Source organism: Ochotona curzoniae, unplaced genomic scaffold (assembly GCF_017591425.1).
Source record: "Ochotona curzoniae isolate NIBS_2020 unplaced genomic scaffold, NIBS_Ocur_1.0 contig_3190, whole genome shotgun sequence".
Lineage (NCBI taxonomy): Eukaryota > Metazoa > Chordata > Mammalia > Lagomorpha > Ochotonidae > Ochotona > Ochotona curzoniae.
The window spans coordinates 9,584,908-9,608,374 of NW_024465751.1; the positions used below are offsets into that span (position 1 = coordinate 9,584,908).

Sequence of the window (23,467 nt, forward strand, 5' to 3'; positions counted from 1 at the left end):
GTATTACACAACTTACTTGGTCAAAACTTATTTTTTCTACCTTCATGACTTTATTTTTTCATACTACTACTATGACATCACAGTGACATCATTGTCTCTTACCCCCTTAATAGATTGCCAATTTCTTGGACATAGGACTCTTATCCCATGTACTCATTGTGTATGTATTTAAACAATATTAAACTTCTTCTTTCGTATTTGAATTTATAATTTCTCATTAGTTAATAAATGAATACACAAGACTTATATATTCCTGTCTTGGAGATAATGCATTTTTAGTTTTAATAGCCTCTTTAAAATTATCTTGAAATTGAACAGAGATTACAAATTAGCAATCCAAAATTATAAGTTACCAGTTATTTTTAAGGTGGGTGTAAGGGTAAAGATTATGATAGCACTTTTATGTTTCAAGTTCTTGTTATTCCTGATAAATGTCAGGAAGATGAGCCCCTCAAAACTTATTTTTGCTGAGTAATTTCTGTTTTACAAAGGAATAGTAACTGAACTTTTTCACTTTTAAAGTTTTGCAGGCCTTGGAGGTACTCCCAGTTGCACCACCACCTGAGCCAGAACCACTGACAGCAGAAGAAATGAAGAGACTTGAAGAACAAGAGGAAGATACATTCAGAGAACTGAGGATTTTCTTAAGAAATGTTACACATAGACTTGCCATTGATAAGCGATTTAGAATATTTACTAAGCCCGTCGACCCCGATGAGGTATTAATTTAATCTTTGTGTTCTTTGTCAAAATGCTTCAAAATCAGAAATTTCCCTACCTACATATTGATCTTTTTGCACTTGATCTTAGCCAAAAGGCCGAGAAGCAATTCATTTTGATCTTTTTCAATTTTAAGATACATTAGTGGCGCAGTGGCTGAATGGCTAAATCCTTACAAAGCACCTGGATCCCCTATGGGGATATGTTAGTGTCCCAGCTGCTCTACTTCCTGTCCTGCTCCCTGTCTGTGCTGGGAAAGCAGTAGAGGATGGCCCAAAGCCTTGGGACCTTATACCCACACGGGAGACCCAGAAGAAGCTCTTGACTCCTGACTTTTGCCTCCATTCGGTTCAGACCATTGTGGCCATTAGGGGAGTGAACGAGTGGTTCAAAGATCTTTGTCTCTCCTCCATAAATCTGGTCTTAACCTTCCAAAAAAATAAATGAATCGCAAAAACAAGAATTTATTCTACAAAATGTATTAATTTATTTTGAAAGAACAATAGCAAAAGAGAGAGGAAAAGATGGAAAGATGCTGCAGCCACTGATTTCAATCCCCCTAAATGGCTACAACTTGATCCGGGTCACCCACATGGATGGCAGGGGCAAGCACTTGAGTGATCTGCTTTCCCAGGTTCAGTATCAGGAAACTGGATAGGACACAGGGTGGCCGGGACCCAAATAGCTCTTCATGATCGACAGCAGCCGAAGTCACTGTGCCACAGCACTGGACCCATGGTGTGTTGCCCTGTAGGTGCATGTTCCGAGTTAAGTGTGCTCAACATGAATAATGTCATATATATTCTTTCTTTTGCTGTGGAGAATAACTTCTAGCCTAGAACATTCTAGAAGCAGTTTGTGAATTTATTATAGCCATATAATATTGTGATTTACAAAATTGGAACAGAACTGGAGAGCCAAATCTTAAGTTGACATTGAACGATGGGTGGGGGGGGCAATTAGATGAGGAAGTGGATATGGGAATTTATGGAATACAGCTATTTCAGAAAAGCAAGTAACTTTATATGCACTTACTCTCTCCTCTATTTTGCCTGGTAAAGCATCCTGACTCAGATGTTTTATTTAGAGTTAATGTAGTGATTTGGACGTCTGCTTGAATTCTAGGTTCCTGATTATGTCACTGTAATAAAACAACCAATGGACCTTTCATCTGTAATAAGCAAAATTGATCTGCACAAGTATCTTACTGTGAAAGACTATCTGAGAGATATTGACCTGATCTGTAGCAACGCATTAGAATATAACCCAGATAGGGACCCTGGAGGTGAGTGGAGGGATGCACTGGGGCACAAATGGTGGGGCTTCCTTCTGCTGATGCGCTCACCAGTAGCCACACAGACCAGGGCTGGGCAGATGGGCGCTAGAAGCATGGAGCTTAATCTTGGACTCCCATGTGGGTGGCCCCGGGCCCCAGGCACTTTGGCATTTTCTGCTGTTTTCCCATGCCATTAGCAAGGAAAGGAGCTAGATCAAAGTGGAGCAACTGGGCTGGAAGCAGTGCTGTTGGAGGACACAACTTATAGCCTCAAAGTTAAGTGGTGCTTATAAATTGGACTGAAAAGCCACTGTTCTTCCCCTCCTAGTCTTCTGCCCCCTCTTTCCCAGGCTTTTCTGTAACTCAGAGTTCTAGAAATTAACGAAACAGTTAGGAAACTGGGAACATGTCTGAAGCATATGAAAAAGGAAGCAGATTTTTTTTGTTTGTTTAGTAGTCAAATTGCTGCTTCTGGACTTCCTGTCGTGAGACATCAGTGGAGATCAGAATTGCATAGAAATGTTGAAATACAGATATGTGGACACCAGTATCAAGTTTCTTGTCCTTTAGATGGGAGGTGTGGAGACCTGAGAAGTTGTGTTTCTGAAATATGGGTGGGTCTGGGACCCACACTCTGGATGCCACTGCTTAGACTGCCCTGCTTTTCTTGTGAACCACGTGTCACTCTGGAAATCCCCTGTAGCACCCTGATGACGACATAGCTGATCCCTGAGCGGTAGCTGCGGAGTTACTATGGCAGTATTTTCTGTGATGGGCTTTGGTCTGCTTTCACTAATTATATGCCCCTTTGCTCCAAAGGGTTTTTCTAGTGTTTCCTGTGTAGAATTGCTGTTTCATTTGGTCTAGTTTCTGTGTAATAACATCCTTTATACCTCTTCCAAAATTCTTTCGCATCCCTGATTTCCCTGATACATTTAATGACACTTAATCCCCACCCCCACCCCCATGTTTGGTCTATTCCTTTATTAATTGCTTTGTTCGTTGTTGCCATTGGTTGATTGTTCATTTTATTTAAAAGGAAGGATCAGAACGAGGAAGCAGCGATAACTTCACGTATCTAGAACATTAGATCAGTACCAGAGAACGATAGTACTCCCAACAGCTTTACTAAAAATGTGTGTTGTAATATTTAGCTCAATATATGTAGTTTATTAAAGAGGTAAAATAAAAGTTAATAGTTACATTTTTGTTTGTTTTTCAGATCGTCTTATTAGGCATAGAGCCTGTGCTTTAAGAGACACTGCCTATGCGATAATTAAGGAGGAACTTGATGAAGACTTTGAGCAGCTTTGTGAAGAAATTCAGGAATCTAGAAAGAAAAGAGGTAACAAAGTTATTACTGGGAGCATTTTCAGTTGTAGTAACTGAGTCCTTTTAATTATTTACAGAATTTTGAAATCTGGAGATCTTTTAGACACCCCACATGTCTCTTTTTAGGTTGTATCTCCTCCAAGTATGCCCCTTCTTACTACCATGTGATGCCAAAACAAAATTCCATTCTTGCTGGAGATAAAAGATCTGAGCAAGAGCATAGTGAGAGGCTGAAGGTGGCCAGTCCTCCCGTGGCTTGCAGCACACCTGGTAAGCACTCTGGGGTAGTTCATCCATGAAATTGGCGTGTCTGTTCTCTTCAGGAATGCCATTTAGGGCCAGGCACGGTAGCCTAGTGGCTAACGTCATCATGCACTGGGATTCCATATGGGTGTTAGTTCTTATCCTTGCAGCCCCACTCCAAGCAGTCAAGGACAGCTCAAAGCCATGGGACCCTGCACCCATGTGGGAGACCTGCAAGAGGCTCCTGGCTGCTGGCTTTGGATTGGTACAGTTCTGGCCATTACAGCCACATGGGGGAGGGAATCAGTGGATGGAAAATCTTGCTCTCTGTCTTTGCTCTTCTCTATATATGTGAATGCCATTTACTCTCTCCCTCACTTTATTTCTGGTAATGCAATGAATCACCTTAATTTTTGCTAATATTAATGCAATTTTACATTTTTTTAATTTTTTTTAAGATTTATTTTTATTATTTTTTTCTTTATTGGAAAGGCAGATATACAGAGAGGAAGAGAGACAGAGAGGAAGATCTTCCATCTGATGATTCACTCCCCAAGTGAGCGCAATGGCCGATGCTATGCCGATCTGAAGCCAGGAGCCTCTTCTGGGTCTCCCACGCGGGTGCAGGGTCCCAAAGCTTTGGGCTGTCCTCAGCTGCTTTCCTGGGCCACAGGCAGGGAGCTGGAAGGGAAGTGGGGCTGCTGGGATAGAACCGGCACCCATATGGGATCCTGGGCGTGCAAGGCGAGGACCTTAACCACTGCGCCACCGCGCCAGGCCCCAATTTTACATTTTTAAATCTAAGTTTGTTTTATATTGATTGCAAACCCAATTCACCATCTAATTATGAATGATCATATTTCCTGTGACTCCTGACCTGTTGCCTATTGCCCCTTGTGGTAAAACACCACAGGGTAGCAAGCCAAAGACTGTTCGGTTTGCTGAGGCTACGTCCCCAGGCATGTCTTCATTCCAGTTTATTCTCTTAGAATCCTTGAGTGGCAGACTCTGCTTTTGGCATCCCAGTACTTCCCTACTACATTAAATCGTGTGTGTGTGTGTGTGTGTGTGTGTGTGTGTGTGTGTGTGCTTTGCTCAAGTTAGGATTCACTGTTCCCTCACAGATTTGTTCATGCACAACTTGATTTGAGTTTAAGGGGTAAACCCTTATTAACAAGAAAGAGAGGGGATGACAAGGAGTGTCAGCAAGAAGCTTTCCCTAACCTGAAAGCCCTTGGTTAAATTAACTCTGGGCAAGCTTATATGTGGAGATTAAGGTTCCTGGTTACATACCTGGCTGAATTGCATATACTGTAATCCCTTTTTAAAAATCCAGAAAAATCTTCATAAAAGCAACACTGGGAACAGTGTAAATTTCCCTCAACAGAATGGAAACATAGGATATGGCACAGCAGTAGAAATGATTAAACCTCTACATAAAGCAGTGTGTAAGAATAGGACATGTTTATATTATACACACACATGATAATATGATTGAAGTTTTTGTTTATAAAGGGCAGAACTAATCTGTGGTTTTAGAAATCAGGTTCTTTAAGTGTTATTAGGTGTTATTTATTTTGAAAGATGGAAGCAATGTTCTTATGTGTCAGTTCACTCCCAAAATGCGAACAACAACCAGGGGCCAGGAATATTATCCAGGTCTCCCTGCTGAGTGGCAAGAACTGGGATTCCCAGGGTCCTGATTGTCAGGGAGCTGGAAGCCAGAGCCAGAGGTCAAAGGTCAGAACTCCACGGGGGGGGGGGGGGGAGTGGGCGCCAGCATCCTAACTGGTTTCTGAAACTTTAGACCAAACACCCTTCCAGATATTCTGTTTTGTTGCTATTTTTAATCCTCATTTGTTTGAAAGACAGATTTTCCTCTGCTGATTTGCTCCTCAAAGCCCAAAGTAAACAGGGAATGAATGGCCTGATCAAAGCCAGGAACCAAGAACTCATTCCGTTCTTCCATTTTGGGTTTCATCTACTTAAGTTATTACCCGTTTCCAAGGGTCAGGTGCCAGAACTGGGTTTCGAACACAGGTACCTCTGTCAAATGGAGATGATATCATAAGTCTAGTGAGTGATGAGTCAGTATAGATAAGCTAAACAAGTTCCTAAATAAATGTAAGCAGTTTATACTTGTAGGCTATTTTAAGGTTTGCCTTTCTTTTAGTTTATCATGTTGCTGCCAAAGTGATTTTCTTAAAAATGTACATTTTTCTTAAAATGTCATTGCCCTTTAGGTTATTCAGGATTTCTGAAATTAGTGAAGATAAAATTCAGGTTCCTTGGAATGACAAGTTTTTTGATCTGGGCCTTCTTCTGTTCACTGTGCCCCCTGTTTTGTTTCTATACTGCAGCCATATGAAATTACTGTGGTTTCTCAAATGTTTCATATTTTCTGTCATACTTAGAATTTAGAAAATTTAAAAAAATTTTTTTATCATTTTTAATTCTTTGAAGCTCAGTTGAAGAGAAAAATTCGGAAAAAGTCAAGGTGGTACTTGGGCACCATAACAAAGCGAAGAAAGATTTCACAAGCAAAGGAAGATAGCCAAAGTGCTGTCGACAAAATCGAGAGTGATCTGGAGGAGATGCAGGAGACGAGTGTAGACCCTGAGACAGGCAACACAGGGGAGTCTTCACTGGAAGACAGTGAGAAGCTGCACCATGCCTCTGAGGACAAGGTGGAAGTGGAAAATCATTCAAGTACTAGTAATACCGAGAATGAGCTCGAAGAATCCAGAAAGACTGCGGCTTGTATGGAATTCAGAAAAGAAAAGATTGTTTGCAATGGAGATGCTTCTAGCTCTCAGATAGTAGGTGCTTCTGATGAAAATGAAGCAAAAGGTAAGTTTTTCTTGATTAAAGAGCAGCTTACGAATTTTTAAAAGTTCCACTCAAAATCCCTAAGCATCTTAGTACTTCTCAATTTATGGTCTTTTTTTTTTCTTAATGTAAGTATCATTACTTTGGGGAAAATAGCATCGTCATGACTTGCTGTTGAACTAGTAGTAAGTTGGTCACTGTCTAGCTAGCAGTGTACTTGACAACGAGCTGACATGAACTTGGTCCTCTAGTCCACCACATAGTACCCGGGACCCTCATGAGGATGCTTAGCTGGCTGTCCTGCTTACTCATCTGTAAAAGGAGGGGAAATGTTCAGGCTTAAGAGGTATTTTGAGAATGAATAGAGTAATCCATCTAAATCATGGAGCCCAGACCCTAGCTCTCTGCTTTTATAAAGCTGACAGAATATCCTTTGCATTTAAACAAGATAAGCATTTTCTGTTACTCTTGCTGAATGATGTAGAACAATTTTTATTATTATTCAATGATTTTGCTCTCCAAATTTTCCCTATAGAATTGTCTCCATGTGAGTCTTCTCAATGTTTAACAATAGATTTATGTGGATTTCGCAAGTCCCTGATATTATTTAGTCATAAAGAGGGGCTGGCATTATGGAGTAACAGGTAAAGCTGCCACCTGCAACAGCAGCATCCCCTGTTGGTACTGCTCCATATCCTGGCTCTGCCACATTCCATCTAGCACCCTAGTAATGACCTGAAAATAGCAGATGATGGCCCAGTGTTTGGGCTCCTGCCACCCATGTGAGAAAGCTGGCTGGAGCATTGACTTCAGCCCTGGTCTTCCATGTGGCTGAATGGACCGAAGGCCTTGCGCCTTCTTCCACAGAGAGCCGGATTAGAAGTGGAGTAGCAGGAATATGAACCAGTGCCCATACTGGATGCCAGTGCCACTGGGCAGAGGATTAGCTTACTGTGTCAGCCTGGGTTTTTGTTTGTTTTTCTTTTATTGCTATTGTTATTAGGCCAGGTTAATTAAAAATTTTGGGCTGGTCTCCACCCAGAACTACTCAACCCTGCTGGGGACATTGCATTGATGCTAGGTGTAAAATGGATGTGAGTGTTAAGCTCAAGTGGAAGACTAACTAGTTGATAATTCCCCTAAAATAAAAGAAATCCATTTCTTAAATTGTCTAAGTTTTTAAATAAGTTCCATTGTTGTGATCTTAGAAAGAATAAGCCAGAATGCTCTGGTGCTTATGTGTTTAGTAAACATGCTGTATTATTGAATGTGCCTAGTAGTCATTTTAAGCATTACAGTGTCTGTCTAAATAATAGTTAACTTTTCATTCCAGAAATGTCTGTTCTGCGAATGACTCGAGCCAGACGTTCCCAGGTTGAGCAACAGCAACTCATCAGTGTTGAAAAGGCTTTGGAGATTCTTTCTCAGCCTACACCCTCACTTGTTGTGGACCATGAGCGATTAAAAGTATGTATATTTAGGGCCCTGACATGATAGCCTAATGGCTAAATCCTCGCCTTGCATGCACCAGGATCCCATATGGGCACCAGTTCTTATCCTGGCTGCTCCACTTCCCGTCCTACTCCCTGCTTGTGGCCTGGGCAAGCAGTGGAGGATGGCCCAAAGCCTTGGAACCCTGCACCCGTGTGGGAGACCTGGAGGAAGCTCCTGACTCCTGTCTTTGGTTCAATTCCAGCCATTGAGGCTGAATGGGGAGTGAACCAGTGGACATGAGAGCTTTCTCTCTGTATCTCCTTTTGTCTGTAAATTTGCCTTTCCAATAAAATAAATAGATCTTTTTTAAAAGGTACATATATTGAAATCTTAGTGTTTTAGGTTAGTAATGTCCACACATTGGACTAGTAACAGACAGGGAGTTGATAGGAAGTGGAACATGGACCAGTGCCCCAGTGGAATCACAGCACTTGCAGTGGGAGAATTGAGCCATTGAGCCATTGTAGGGGTGGAGATGTTAGGCAGAGGTAGGCAGCTATAATTTTTACCCTGGAAGTTATTCAAGGCTAGAGCCAAGATCACCAAATGATGCTGAAGTTAACTACAGCGAAATGACAGGCACTGACTACCATCTTTTATGTAATGGCATGGTCTGTTCTCTGATTTATATAACAGCTCCCCAAATCTTTAAAGCTAAATATTGTGTTTCAGGGAGTGTGATCTTTACAGCTCTCATCACCATGTTTTTGTTTTTTTTTTTTTTTTAAAGAATCTTTTGAAGACTGTTGTGAAAAAAAGTCAAGAATACAATATATTGCAGCTGGAAAATTTGTATGCAGTCATCAGCCAATGTATTTATCAGCATCGCAGGGACTACGACAAAACCACTCTTATACAGGTAAACTGTTGTTGAAAAATGTTTTATTCCTCCATTGTCATGTATCACAAGATTGCTAAAGTTTTACTTAATCTAGATAAATAAAAACTTAGCTCACTGTAAGAATTTTTTCGCCTTCTATTTTAATTTTATAATACAATTCCATAGGCTCTGGGATTTCTCTTATTCCCTCCCTAAATTCTCTCCCCCTAACTGGCTTGAGTCTAAGAATTTAAAGACCATCCTAATTTCTTAAATGTAGAATTTCATTAATTTGTATCTTCATCAAGCAATAGAACTATAGTATCAGTAAACTATGAAAACTCTTTGTATTAATGAAGCTGTAGCTTCTTTTTATTAGAACTACTTATCTAAATATAATTTTGCTTTATTACTGGTACTGAAATGCTGATTTCAATAAATTGTTATTCCATGGTACACAGAATATCAGTGCTTACAAAGTATGAAATTGTACTTGCTACCTACCTACTAGTAGGTAATATGCATATACCTAAATATTCTAAGTACATATATTAAGTGTAGCATTTACTGTACCTACCAACCCATATTATGATACCTACATAGGTTGGCATCACACTGTGACCTACCAAGTGTAATACTATGTCAAATTACACCATTATGTTAATTTTGCCTGTTGGAATTAAATATAGCATAGATGTATCTTAGACTTTCCTCAAAGTTATTTAAATAATAGTTTGCATCACTAAAATCAAGTTATATGCAGAGTTATCTGTAAAGTTCAATTTTTATTTTCACTACCAATGTGTAATTTATGTTAACATACTGTTTTTCTTTCCTATCCTATCTAGAAAATGGAGCAAGAGGTAGAAGACTTCAGTTGTTCAAGATCATGATACTGTCTCATATTCTTCATACTCCATTCCTATATGAATCACTTTACTTATCCATGTAACTGATGGGAGATGAAGTCCTGCCTCATAAGGGAAAATATTACAATCGTAAGACATATTTACATGTGTAAGAACTGATGAACATTGGATGCTTGAACACAGCACTGTAATAATAGTAGTTAAAATTTCGCCAACTGTTAGAAGTTATTTTGATAGCTAAGAGTTTATGGCACTTTAGAGTAATTATCAACATTGAAATTTTTTGTATTGCGCACTTTTAATTCTATCCTGCCTAAAAACAGTTTATTGTATCAGAGCAGTTTATCCTATCAAAGCAGAAACCTACTTACCCGTTGTATCATTGCCATTGTTTTTGTCGTTTTGGTTTTCCTTAATGCTGTTTTCCCAGCTGCCTTCAAGCATCCATTGCGTGACCACTTCAAAGCCACTGTTGGAGGTTACCATTTACACCAGTCCTTGAACAGTTTTTGACTACACCATACAATTCTTCATTTAAATATTAGAATTAATGTTTTTAGATATATTTTTATAATCTTGTTTGTGTCAATAAAGATTTAAAACATTTTTGTTTGCTTCTGTAATTACATTCACAACAAATCTATTAACTACCTTGTTAAGCATCTTTAATAGCAAAATTTTTATATTTAAAAACTATCTTAAATTGTGTAGGCTATATATATCTTATATATACATATAAATGCAAATATGAATTCTGTGTTAATATCAAAAATGCAGTCTTAATGCTATGATCATTCATTTCCTTGTGGGGAAGGCATTCTAAGAAATTGTGAAACTGGAATCCTTGTTTGAGTGGAATAGTGAGTGATAATCTGAAGTGAGAGATTCTGACCTGCTTCCTGTTGTTTTATCTGAATATTCTATTTCAAGGCTTGTCAAATGCAGTGATTTGGGTGTTTTAGTAGGTAGATCACCGCGCTCTGTAATGCACCAAGCAGTGCCAGTCGCTGACGAGATTGCAGTGTGTGTATGCTGGAGGCGCATACATATGCTCTTTTAAATTTAACTTATTTTTGCAAACACAGCTTTTGTAACTAGTATTTCATTTTGTATGTACAGCTGTATAATAAATTTTAAAGGTGAAAACTTACCAGATTTGTCATTTTCAGTATATTGAAACATACTAAAGATAATTTAGTGCAAAACAAACAAAAATAACTTAGATATACAAGTTCAGCAGTATCACAGGATAGAAAACCAGCATTCAAAAGTTGATTTGTACTTACTTAAGGAGTTCTCTTGCTGTGTGGTGGGGATGTCTTACCCACTGGGCTAAAGACCTGCTCTATACATCTGTTGTAATTCTGTAGATTAGCATTGAACAGTCTGGAAAGAAAAAATTGAAGAGGCGAACAATTTACACACACAATGGCAAAATCTTGCTAAAAGAAATAATACCTATATAAACAGAAACATAACCTTTTTATGGTTTGGAAGATCCAGTGTTGGTAAGATTGCAGAAACCTAATCATTTTTTAGATTATATCCTGATCAAAATCCCAGTGACATGGTTTGGGTTTTTTTGTTTGCTTTTTGTGATTTTTTTTTTAAATGGGAAGATCAGGGCTAAAATTGAGATGGAATTGTACTGCAAAAAGCAAGTTTTTATAATCAAACCTGGATTTGGTGATGGTTAGTGCTTAGATAGTGGATAGGGTAGCCAGAAAAAAAAAAAAGCTAACAAAACTAAAAATAAGTATTCTGATAAATTGAACTTCTTCAAAATTAAAAAAAACCCAGCTATCCTGAAGGTCTTAATAACAGGAAATATAGTGGGTTTTGGAGTAGTGTAGGTGTTTGAGAAAACATCCCCCTCTGTGCATATTAAAGGTAACTCCAGAGTTGTGAGGGTGTTTTCCTGAGGGCTTTTGTGTGGGTGTTTACAGTAGTGGAACTCGCCACATTCAGGGATGAGTTGGATGCGTTCAGAAGCATCTGTGTTCTCAGATACTGTGCAGAGGCAGAAGAGAATGCAGTCGCCTCTACTTCATATTTTGCATGAAACCTTGGTGATAGGCTGAAAACATGATAGCGACTCACTCACCACCAGTCTGGAAATAGTCAATTACATGATGTGGCAGAACATGAAAAGGAAAGGATGCCTTTCAGTCCTGATGAAGGACCTTGGGGTGCAGTGGGTGTTGCCCTCCATGACTGGGCCTTGAACACATCATGTACATCTTTGTTAAAGGGGGTCAGGACCTTCCTGCAGAAAGGAGATCACGCAGCCTTGGAGTCAGTGATGTGGCCACATTCCAGGAAGTGCCAGCAGCCAGCCTCGAGAGGCTGGAAAGACACCTCAGATCCTGCCGAGGAAGGCGGCCCTGCCAGGGTCTGGACGGACTGAGGATTAGTGATCCTGATTTTGGACTTCTGACTCCAGGACCATGGAAAAACAATCTGTTCTTTAAAGCCACTGAGTGTGTGATCATTTTTATACCAACAGTAACAATACCTTTCCTGGGGCCCGGCGGCATGGCCTAGTGGCTAAAGTCCTCACCTTGAATGCGCCGGGATCCCATATGAGTGCTGGTTCTAATCCCGGCAGCTCCACTTCCCATCCAGCTCCCTGCTTGTGGCCTGTGAAAGCAGTGGAGGGCAGTCCAAAGCTTTGGGACCCTGCACCCACATGGGAGACGTGAAAAAAGTTCCTGGATCCTGGCTTCGGATCGGCTCACTTGGGGAGTGAATCATCGGACGGGAGATCTTCCTATCTCTCCTCTCTGTATATCTGACTTTCCAATAAAATAAATAAATCTTTAAAAAAACAATACCTTTCCTCCCTCCTGCCAGGTTGTGTCCTCGGCCAGCAGTAATTGCCTGCCATCCTCAATACCTATTATTCCAGGAGGTTCTTCCTGGCTAAATTGGGACCTTCTGTTGATTCCCATAGCTGCCTGTATAAATCCACTTCCTCTGAAAAACTGAACTGCAAGTAACTAGCATCTATAAAGCTTACTTCTCAAGAGGAAAATCAAAACCATGATAGTTAACATCTAACCAGATAGGCTCACCTGCCACACGCACATGATAATATAAACCCAAGTCTTCGTTGCTTTACATTTTATGTGACTTGATTTCCAATTTGTGGGACTATTACATCTATGTTCTTACAGGTTAACATTTTGCTGTCGGGTGTTTACTTAATGAAAAGGTATTCTATAGGAATAATTTTGTCCCTCTTAATGTTAGTTTGCTAAAATGTTTTCATGGTATTGCTTACTATTATAGTTCATTCATTACCATAAATTCTGTTTTGTAAGTAAACCATAGTTTATTAATCCACCTTAGTGTTGATGAGCATTTAGTTTCTCAGTTCTATTAACATTCTTTGGCCTGGTATAATGGTTCAATAGCTAAATCCTCACCTTGCAAGTGCCAGGACCACATGCAGGTGCCAGTACATATCCAGCTGCTCTACTTCCCAGCCAGCTCCCTTCTTGAGACCCACAAAAGCAGTAGAGACCCGGGATCCTGCACCCACACAGAAGACCCAGAAGATGCTCCCAGCTCCCGGCTTCCAGCTTCAGATTGGCTCAGCTCTGGTTGTTGCAGCCACTTGAGGAATGAATCAGCAGATAGGATCTTTGTCCCTCCTCTCTGTAACTGCCTTTCCAACTTAAAAAGTGAATCTTAAAAAAAAAAAAAAAAAAAAAAATCTTGCACCCTGAATCCTTTGTGCTTATTGTGTAAGACTTCTGCATATTAAGAAAGAGCAAGGTGACAATGATGTGGTGCTAGGCCCCAAAGAATGAGGGAGAAGTTAGAGCAGTTACCAGAATGAAAGCAAGCTTGTATAGTCTGGCATTTTGAGCAAAACAGGGAGCTGATTGGCCGCAGGCAGCCTGGTTTGAAGGGAACAGAATAAATGCTGCTTTCACTCTAGTCTTGGGCTCTGGCTGGAGTGTGTAATTAGACCAAATCGAGCACAGCCAGAACTTGAGGGCCCCTTGCTGTAATCTATCTGCTACAGTCCGCTTGTGTTCCTCTACTGTTGGCCCAGGTGGAAAAACGTCTGCTAACATCAGGCACATTTCCAGGTACGTGGGAATATGGATCATTTTGAGATTTTCATTTTACTCCAATTCCCACCTGAAACCTAAAATGTCAGCCAGTATTCCTTGAAGATAGTGGGGTAGGGATGAGGACATACTGCAGGAAGAAAGAAGAAAAGTTCTTTGAATCCTAGCTCCTGAAGAGGACAGTGGCCAAGAAGTTGGGACAGCTACAGCCCCTGTTGAACTGCCTGCTTTGCTCCTGAACCTAGCTTGTTTTGGCCTGACGGTGCTGGTTTTCAAGACCTGTCTTGCCACTGATGTATACGCCATGAAGCAACAGGTGATAGCACAAGGTGGCTCAGTATCTGCCGTCATCAGGGAGACGTGGATTGGGCTCACAGCTCCAGTTGATTCATTGGGAAGTAAATGGGAGCTAGCTTACTCTTTTTACCTCTCCCTGCCCCTGTCCCTGTCTTATCGAAAATAAATAATTAAAAATTAAAGAAGCTGGTGTATTTCTGTCTAGTCATAAGGCTGGTAATCAGAGCAGCCCACTTTACCATCTCCCTTGCAAGGGGAATAACCCAGATGTACAGTTCTGAATTCCTAATGATCACTGCAATTTTCCAGTGAACAACTCTACCGGAAAGGAGTACTTAACAGACCAAATGATTGGAGCCATGACCATGTTCTCGAGAAAAGCTGTAGCGCTTGAATTCTAATGTTTCTACCTCAAGGTCTCAGGAGTGGCAAAGTTCAACCCAGGAGTCAGTAAATAGAGTGGGGAGAAAGTACATAATTGCATACCACTCTGATTGCATTTGGGGTGCGCGAAGAGATGGCCAAGACATAATGAAGATATTTCCAAAAGTGTGGAAAATAGAATTAAGTGATGCAAAATTTTAACATGTATACAGGTCCTCAGAAAGCTCTTGAGAAATTGTAGGAAAAATGACATGATGTTTTAGATTTATGAGGATTTTTTTTTGTCCCCTTTTTAAAAAAAGGAGATGCAAACTGCATTCCGTTTTCCCAAGAATCTTCTCAAGAGTCCTCATAGATAGCAAGGTCTCTGGGAAGATGATGGAATAGAAAGCACCAGGAATTTATCCACCTAGAGGAAAAACGTGTTGGTGATTCTCTTGTCAGTACTGTTGAAATTCTGGGATGTATGGAAGGCTTGCAACTTCCAGGGGGCAGTCTGAGTAATAAATGACAGTCAGTAAATCGCAGCTCTTAGCACAGCTGCAGCGACTCATGCCCAGCCTTGTCACAGGTACCTAGTTATGCTTTATGTTCCTGGAGCAACTTGGACAACTTACTGGCGCTAGAGTGGACAAAATTCCTGCAAATAACAGGGATACCGTGTGGTACCAGTTTGTGTCCCAGTTGCTCACTTCCCATCCAGCTCCTTGCTTATGGCCTGGGAAAGCAGTAGAGGATGGCCCAAAGCCTTGGGACCAAGGTTGCCTCGATCCCAGAGTAGTAACCTGCTTGCAACTATGCATTGAGCTTCCTTCCCCTTTGCCTCCCACACACTACTTACAAACCAGCCACTCACGTATCCTGTGCTCGGGGTCTGCTTTAAGGGAAGCCTAACCTAAGACACTCTGCCTTTGTAAGATCCATGAAAATTATGAGATGGTCCAACAATTTGACAGCATAGCAATTTTATTTCTCAACTGTTTCCTGTTTTAAAGATTGTTTTGTTTCGGAGCAATGCTCTGTTTTTATCCTGTTTTTGAAAAAGAAAATCTGGAAGCTTTGTGTTTTGGCTGTGTAATTTTATGTGCAAGAGTTGGAAATGAAATGACTACATGTGAGGCATCAGCGCTGCTGCCAGCATCCTAGCTCTGGCGAGGAGTCAGAGCTACAGCACGTAGCATGCAGCAAGAGGCTCCTGGAATACTGCTACCTTCAGAACACATGCCAAACCAAAACGATCTGAATGGCTGAAAGATATGGGACCAAGACCGAGAGCTGGCCGTGGGGACCCCAGGCATGCGGACACATTTACTAGTCTCAGCGTAAAGAACCATTGTGAAACTTCAATTGGCTTGAAGATTGACTCGGGGGAGTGGCGGGGGGGTGGGGGTGGGGGAGTGCTCATTTCAATAGGTAATGTATTCATGAAATCATTTGGAAACTGATTACGTGTGATGAATCCTAATGGTAGCAATTTACTGTAGTGAATATTTTAGGAAAATTAGGATTTAAAAAAACAAGCTTCGTTTTACTTATGAAGACTAAACTATCCGCAATCTTAACTTCTGTACATTTTTTCCCATGCAGTTTACAGATCTTGGGTCTGCGACCACGGCCTGTGCCTCTTTGCTGCTCTTCCTTAGATTTCTCCTAAGTCTCTTTCTCCATCCGACTGCAGAGAAAACGGAAATTTCCACCACCACTCAAATTCCTTGCTGTCTTTGGAGCCTTCACCTCACAGCTGTTGCACAAAATGTAATCACAAAAATGCTAACTAAATGAACATGTCTACATCTAACAAGGCGGTTTTCAAATATTCTGAGGCCAAATAGCTTTTCAGGAGAAAGAATGCATATAACTACACATTTTCTTTCAACTAAAAATAGCCAACCTGGAACTACACTAAAATGTTGAGACAGGAAGGGGAAAAAAAAAAGGATGGATTCTGTATTTTGTTAAGTTTTGTGGTGACCATACACTCCTTTAGTACTAAAAACGTTTTTAAATTTTATTTTTATTTGAATGGCAAATTTCACAAAGAGGAAGTGTAGAGAAAATTTTCCTTTTTTTTTTAAGGTTTATTTTTTATCAGATTTACAAACAGGAAAGACAGATCTACCTGCTAGGTTACTCCCCGTGTGGCCACAATGGCGAGAGCTGAGCCAGTTTGAAGCCGAAAGCCCAGAGCTGCTTCCAGTTTCCCATTTGGGTGCAGGGTCCCAAGGCTTGGAACCATCCTCTGCTGCTTTCCCAGGCCTCAAGCAGGGAGCTGGATGGGAAGTGGAGCAGCTGGAACATGAATCCACACCCCTATGGGATTCTGGAACATTCAAGATGAGGACTTCAGTCACTAGGCTATCATGCTCGGTCGAGAGGCTTTTCACTCACAAGATCACTCCCAAAATGGCTGCAATGGCCAAAGCTGAGCTGATACAAAGCCAGGAGTTTTCTCTGGGTCTTCCACATGGGTGCAGGGGCCCAATGACTTGGATCATCCTCCATTGCTTCCCAAGTTTATTTATTTTTTTAAATATTTATCCATTTGTTGGAAAGTCAGATATACAGAGAGGAGGAGAGACAGAGAGGAAGATCTTTCATCCAATGATTCACTCCCCAAGTGAGCACAATGGCCGATGCTATGCTGATCTGAAGCCAGGAGCCAGGAACTCCCTCCGGGTATCCCACACAGGATCCAGGGTCCCAAGGCCTTGGGCTGTCCTCGACTGCTTTCCCAGGCCACAAGCAGGGAGCTGGATGGGAAATGGAGCTGCCGGGATTAGAACCGGAGCCCCATATGGGATCCTGGCATGCCCAAGGCGAGGACTTTAGCTGCTAGGCCATGCCGCCAGACCTCCAAGTTTATAAAAGGAAGCTGAAAGAAAAGTACAACAGTCAAGACAGGAACCAGCACCATTATGGGATGCCAGGGCCACAGGGTGGAGAAGTAGCCTGCTGCACCACCATGCTGGCCCCAATAGAAACTTTTTTTTAAATCTCTTTAAAAACAGGAATGTCCTTGCAGGTGAGCACAAGACTCAAGGCAAGGAGCAGCCCAGACCATGCCAGGTTACAGTACCCGCCGGCATAGATGTGGGTCAGTTCTGGGGACAGACCAATCTGGGCCAGCACATAATACCCACTGGCAGGTCTGAGAACCAAGGCAGGGGACAAGAAGAGCCAGATTGGGCTGCAACACCAGCCAGTTCACATTAGGACGGGGACAGCTATCAGACTGGGCTGGGACAGGCTGCAGCACTCACCAGCAGGAGCTGGAACAGGGGACAGATTAGACTGGGCCAGGCTGCATAATAAGATTGCACATGCTGAGATGAGGTGAGTCATGCCAGCTTGGGTCCAGAGGGTGCCAGGTATGTGAGTCCCAGGGATTGGGGATCTGACAGGGCTCAGGAAGTATGGCTCAGGTCCTGGGGCCCACCTGTGTGGTAGGGGCTGAGTTCCTGAGCCCCGGGGATGGGGGAACTGGTGGGGTTTGAGTCGCTTGGCCCAGATCCTGGGGCCCGCCTTCTCGGTAGGTCTCGGTTTCCTGAACCCCAGGGGTGGAGGATACAGCGGGGCCTGGGTCGCCTGGCCAGGGTCCCAGGGCCCACCTACTAGGTAAGTGCCAGGTTCTTGAGCCACAGGAGGGGATCCAGTGATTCTTGGGACACCTGACCTGGGTACATGTCCTACTTAATGAAAAAGGTGGAGCAGTGGACACAGGCCATGTTGTAAAAGGAGAATATGGCAGCATATTTGGTGCTTTAGCAGAAGAAGGAGAACAGAACAAGCTGGACAGCTACCCTAACAAACGATGACAGCAAAATTCTTGGTGAATGAAGCCAATGGACATTGGGAGGGTGACATCATCCTTGGATCAGTGGAAATGCAGCATTTCAGAACTATCCAAACCACTTGGACAGAACCCTTGGACTATGTGCACATTGAGACTCTGGGTTGATGAGATGGCAGTTCCTCATCCCTGGGGACTGGGACGTGTGAATAGTCGTGAGGCGGTTCTCCCTTTGTAACTCTTCCCTTCCCCCAAGAACAACAAGAAGAAATAGCAAATTTGGAAGCAATGAGTACACCAAATTTTCCCTAAACCTCAATCCTACCCACCCTGATCAACCATGCAATAATGATTTTTTTCTTAAAGATTTATTCATTTTTATTACACTTCCCATGCAGCTCCCTGCTTGTGGCCTGGACAGCCCAAAGCCTTGGGACCCTGCACCCACGTGGGAGACCTGGAGAAAGTTCCTGGCTCCTGGCTTTGGATTGGTGCAGCACCGGCCACTGCGCTCACTTAGGGAGTGAATCATCAGACGGAAGATCTTCCTCTCTGTCTCTCCTCCTTTCTGTATATCTGACTTTGTAATAAAAATAAGTAAGGAAAATATTTATCTATATTGTAAAAGCAGATCAGATTTTTGAACAGAAGGATAGACAGAAAGCCCTTCTACCCGCTGGTTCACTCCCCAAGTGACTGCAACAGCTGGAGCTGAGCTGACTCAAAGCCAAGAGTTTCTTCTGGGTCTTCAGCGTTGGTGCAGGATCACAAGGCTTTGGGCCTTGCTCCACTGTCTTCCCAGGTCACAAGCAGGGAGCTGGAAGAGAAGTAGAGCTGCCAAGACACAAACTGGCACCCATATGGGATCCCCAGTGCATACACTGTAAAGATTTAGCCACTGAGCCATCGTGCCAGACCCAAAATAGAATAAGTCTTTAAAGCTCGGGCTCGGAGCTGATGCACCATTTCTGTCATATTTTAGTGGCCAAAGCTGGCCACAGGACCAGCCAAGCTCCATCTCTTGAAGTGCACCTGCAGCCAACTCCCATATTGAAGCGAGGATGAGGTTACAGGAAAGGCAAGCACTCGTGCCTAACTCTGCCCGCACATTTCTAAGGGAATATTTATCATAAGATTAATATGTTCAGATTAGGATAATATTCTTTTTTTGAAAGATTTATTTTAAAGGCAGAATTTTTAAAAGGCAGGGAACAACAGAAAGAGATTTTCCATCTACTGGTTCACTTCCTACATGGATGGCTGTCATGGCCAGCTGGGCCAGGTTGAAGCCAGGAATTTCCAGGGAAACCATGTGGATGGCAGGGGCCCGAGTCCTAGGCCAACGCCTGTGGTCCCAGGCGTGTTAGAGAGCTAGATTGGAAATGGAGCAAATAGGACTTGAGCTGGCACTCAGTAGGATGCCAGCATTGCAGGTTAACTGGTGCACCAGAGTGCCAGCTCCGAAGTGTGACTGCCTCAGATTTACCACGCTGTGATTAAAGGCAGGATTCTTCTGTGGTAGACACGGAAGAGACTCCTGTCTCCTGGCTTTGAATCAATTCAGCTGTGGCAGTTGTGGCCGCCTGGGGAGTGAACCAGGGGCCGGAAGATATTGCTCTCTCTCCTTCTCTCTGAAGATCTGTTTCTCCAATAAATTTTTTTTTTTAAGATTTAGTTATTTTTATTGGAAAGTCAGGTATACAGAGAGGAAGAGAGACAGAGAGGAAGATGTTTCGTCCGCCGAGTCACTCCCCGGATGACCACAATGGCCAGAACTGAGCTGATCCAAAACCAGGAGCCAGGAACTACTTCTGGGTCTCTCACATGGGTGCAGGGTCCCAAGGGTTTGGGCCATCTTCCACTGCTTTCCCAGGCCACAAATAGGGAGCTGGATGGGAAGCAGGGTCACTGGGGTTTGAACTGGTGCCCATATGGGAATCCTGGTGCGTGCAAGGTGAGGACTTTAGCCACCAGGCTACTGTGCTGGGCCCTAAATAAATCTTTAAATAACAATAAGATGGAAGTAGCAAGAGTAAAAACCAGTTGATATTCTTAATACTTGTAAAATGGCCAGGCCAGTACTGTGGTATAGCACACTAATCCTCCTCCTGTGGCGTCAGCATCTTCTTATATAGGTTCTGGCCCATGTCCCAGATGTTCTACTTTCCATCCAGCTCCCTAATTGTGATTTGGGAAAACAGTGGAGGATGGTTCAAAACTTTGGAACCTACACCCACACAGAAAATCTGGAATAAGCTCCTGGCTCCCAGCCTTGGACTGGCCCACCTCTGGACATGGCATCATTTGAGGAATGAGCCAGGGAATGGAAGACCTCTTGCACTCCCTGTCTCCCCCGTTCCTCTGTAACTGACTTTCAAGCAAAAACAGACCTTTTTAAACCAGCAACCTCCCTGGGCCCAGTGCAATCGCATAGTGGCTAAATCCTCACCTTGCATGTGCCAGGATGCTGGTTCATGTCGCGACTGCTCAGTTTCCCCATCCAGCTCGCTGCAAGGTGAGGATTTAGCCACTAGGCTATCTGTGCTGGACCCTGTCCATACTATTGTCATTGTACAGAGAAAAGGGCCCGGTGTATTTTGAAGCTGTTCATGCTGCAGGAGCTTTGGCGGAAAGCTTTTTGGCTCGCCTCTGAAGTAGCCACTTGAGGAAACCCCGGGAACCCTTCACTCCGGCTAGCTGCCAGCTCACCTAAATAGGGATAAAAGTTCAAAGTGTCGGATTGTGAAGGCTTTTTGGCAGGCCTGCTTCATGGTATTATGAATTTGAATCCCCCCCCCCACACACACAACATGGAAGAGAAGAATAGTAACAGAGGGGAGCAACTGCGAAACGTGCTATTGGAAGCCTGTCCCCCGGAGATAAGAGCTTTTCATGGAACTTTATTGAGCTTTTTATCAAACTTTTTTGTTGAAAGCTCTTTCCTTCCCGCAAATATCTTTTTCCTCCAATTTTCCAAGGGTGGAAGAGAGGCTCTGAACCACAAAAGGGCTGCATTTTTTTTTTTAAACCTGCGGCAGGACCCTCATCCTGACAGGCATGCAGGGTGGCTGTACCCGCCTGCATGGAACCAGCCACAAAACCTAGGCGTACAATCTCCAGACTCTTCCAAACTTCCCTGGGTGGAAACTTCACTGCTGGAGCCTCACGGCTGTTGGATCAGTCCTATTTACGATTTTAATAAATGAGTTTGTTTTAATAAAAACAAGGAACTCTGTGAGCTTGATCTTGAAACAGATTCATGTGGGTTGGCACCATCTGCTGTACCGAACATACATTCGCGTTACTTAAGCCGGCAGCCAGCAGTTGTTTTTTTTTTCTTTCCGCCCTCTCCTTCCCCCCCACCCCAGGTGGTGGGGATGACACTCGGGACCCCGTTGGCAGCACCGTGCCACGGGCAGGACTGCCCCGTGCGCGTGACCGTGCGGGCAACGGGGCGCCGAGCCACCGAGACAGCTCAGAGACAAGCAGAGGACATACACCGTAGCTGGGGAGGACGCAGAGCACGAGCAGGAGGAAAAGGGAGCCTGGGCTCCCACGGCTGCGCGGCAGGTGCTTGCGTCACCTCGGCCGGGACCCTGCCGGGGCGTGGGGAGCGTGAGTCAGCACCTGGGAGAACTCTTTATCTGCTTTTCTCCAAAAGAAAGGAAGAGAGAAGAAAGTCTCTGTGCACGACTAGCATCCCTAGAAGGGTCTGTCCCTCCTGCATCTGTCGCCACTCCCCCCTCACTCGACACATTGCGGCCGTCAGGGCTCTGATGGCCACTAGACTGGAGGATACGCCTGGGAAACAAGCCTGCTGCCCACCTCAGGCTTCCCTCTGCCACAGTGTCCGACAGTAGCCCTTAGACGTACGGAAGAAAGAACGAACGGCTGCATCTGCACCATTTGTTTTCCCTGGGGACCAAGTCCCAGGGGCTCTCGGTGGGCGCGGGGTGACCCCTAGGGAGCGTCCTTGTACAGAGACCGGACCCTGTGGGGAGACCTATCGTTTCCGACATCGTGTTGATCACGGTATGGTAGCTCGTGATCAACGATCCTTCTTCCCCTTTCGTCCCTCACCACACGGTTTCTAGAATTCGGACCGGCAGTTTGCACTGGCGGCTTACTTTCAGGTGAGCGCGACGGCGTTGATATTTTCTGTGGTAAATCCGGGGTCGCCGCGCAGAGCAGGGCTCGGGTCCCTCCACTCATGGAGGGTCCCTCACTCGATGAGCCGGAGCGCTCGCCAGCTCTAGCACCCCAAGATGACACAGCGAATAATAAGCAGGCCTACGCCGCTTTCCTGCGTCAGCTTTCCACCCTGAGCAGCCGCAGGACTACATCCCGTGGAAGCTGTCTGCATTTTTGGAAGGGGAGGACTCGAAAGGCCTTCGCGAGGGAAGGTGACGGGAGGCGCAGCCGGCGGCTCCGAAGCCAGGGCGCACCGAACTTCTGGAGTCGGAGGCCACGAGAGGTGGAGCTGCAGGGACCAGCGGCGCGACCACTGCGGGCGGGGGGCGGAGCCTGGCCTCCCGGGGCGGGGCTTCCAGGACGGAGGCGGAGCCTGGCTTCCCGGGGCGGGGCTTCCAGGACGGAGGCGGAGCCTGGCTTCCCGGGGCGGGGCTTCCAGGACTGGGCGGGGAGTCCTGGAGGCGGGGCCAGGGGCAGCGGGCCGGAGATGGAACTGACGGTGACAAGGGGGCGCCTCTCCCGTTCCGGCGGTGTCGGCGGGAAGACCGAACGTGCGCCCAGAAGGCGGGAGGCGCAGTCTTCTGGACTGACCTGACAGACTGCGAAGCTTCTGGTCGCACTGGGCGGAGCCATCACCGGCGAGGGACGGGGCGGGAGGCGGGGTCGGGACTTCTGACAGGAGGCGGGGCTGTCTTCTGGATCTGAGAAACGACCAGGCTTCTGGCCACCGCGTGCAGAGTCACCGCCGGCAAGGGGCGGGGACCTCGTCAGCCTGGGCGGGGCCATCGTCGGCGAGGGCGGGGCTTCAGATGACAGAAGGCGGGGCTGCCTTCTGGATTGATCTAAGAAACGACCAGGCTTCTGGCCCCAGCGTGTGGAGTCGCCGCCGGCAAGGGGCGGGGCCAGCGCCGGCGGGGCGGGGCTTCAGCTGACAGGAGGCGGGGAGGCTCCCCGGCGCCCGCGGCGCGCCCATCCCGGGGTGGCTTGCGGGGTGTCGAGCCCCGGGGGAGCGGCGGGGTCCGGGTGTGGAGAGCTCGGCGTGGCTCGGCGTGGCTTGGCGCGGCGTGGGGACGCGCGGAGGGCGCGCGCGGGAGGGCCCCGCCTCGGCTGGCTCTCTCCTCCCCGCTCCGCCCCCGGACG

The 23,467-nt window shown here is 44.7% G+C and overlaps 1 protein-coding gene across 6 annotated transcripts in view; it reads left to right on the forward strand.

Moving 5' to 3' along the window:
* Window positions 1–10,190, forward strand: part of ATAD2 (ATPase family AAA domain containing 2) — a 42,630-nt gene extending 32,440 nt beyond the window's left edge. For 5 of the 6 annotated variants that reach the window (XM_040979340.1, XM_040979346.1, XM_040979341.1 and 2 more), the window contains 8 exons: window positions 523–719; window positions 1,846–2,005; window positions 3,219–3,341; window positions 3,455–3,598; window positions 6,035–6,421; window positions 7,734–7,867; window positions 8,625–8,753; window positions 9,563–10,190. In XM_040979340.1, coding sequence (XP_040835274.1) covers window positions 523–719; window positions 1,846–2,005; window positions 3,219–3,341; window positions 3,455–3,598; window positions 6,035–6,421; window positions 7,734–7,867; window positions 8,625–8,753; window positions 9,563–9,607 — 1,319 coding nt within the window. In that variant the 3' untranslated portion in view covers window positions 9,608–10,190. Of the gene's footprint in view, window positions 1–522; window positions 720–1,845; window positions 2,006–3,218; window positions 3,342–3,454; window positions 3,599–6,034; window positions 6,422–7,733; window positions 7,868–8,624; window positions 8,754–9,562 lie in introns of those variants that run through there. The other variant, XM_040979344.1, reaches the window with a different exon arrangement.
* Window positions 10,191–23,467: the final 13,277 nt, after the last annotated feature.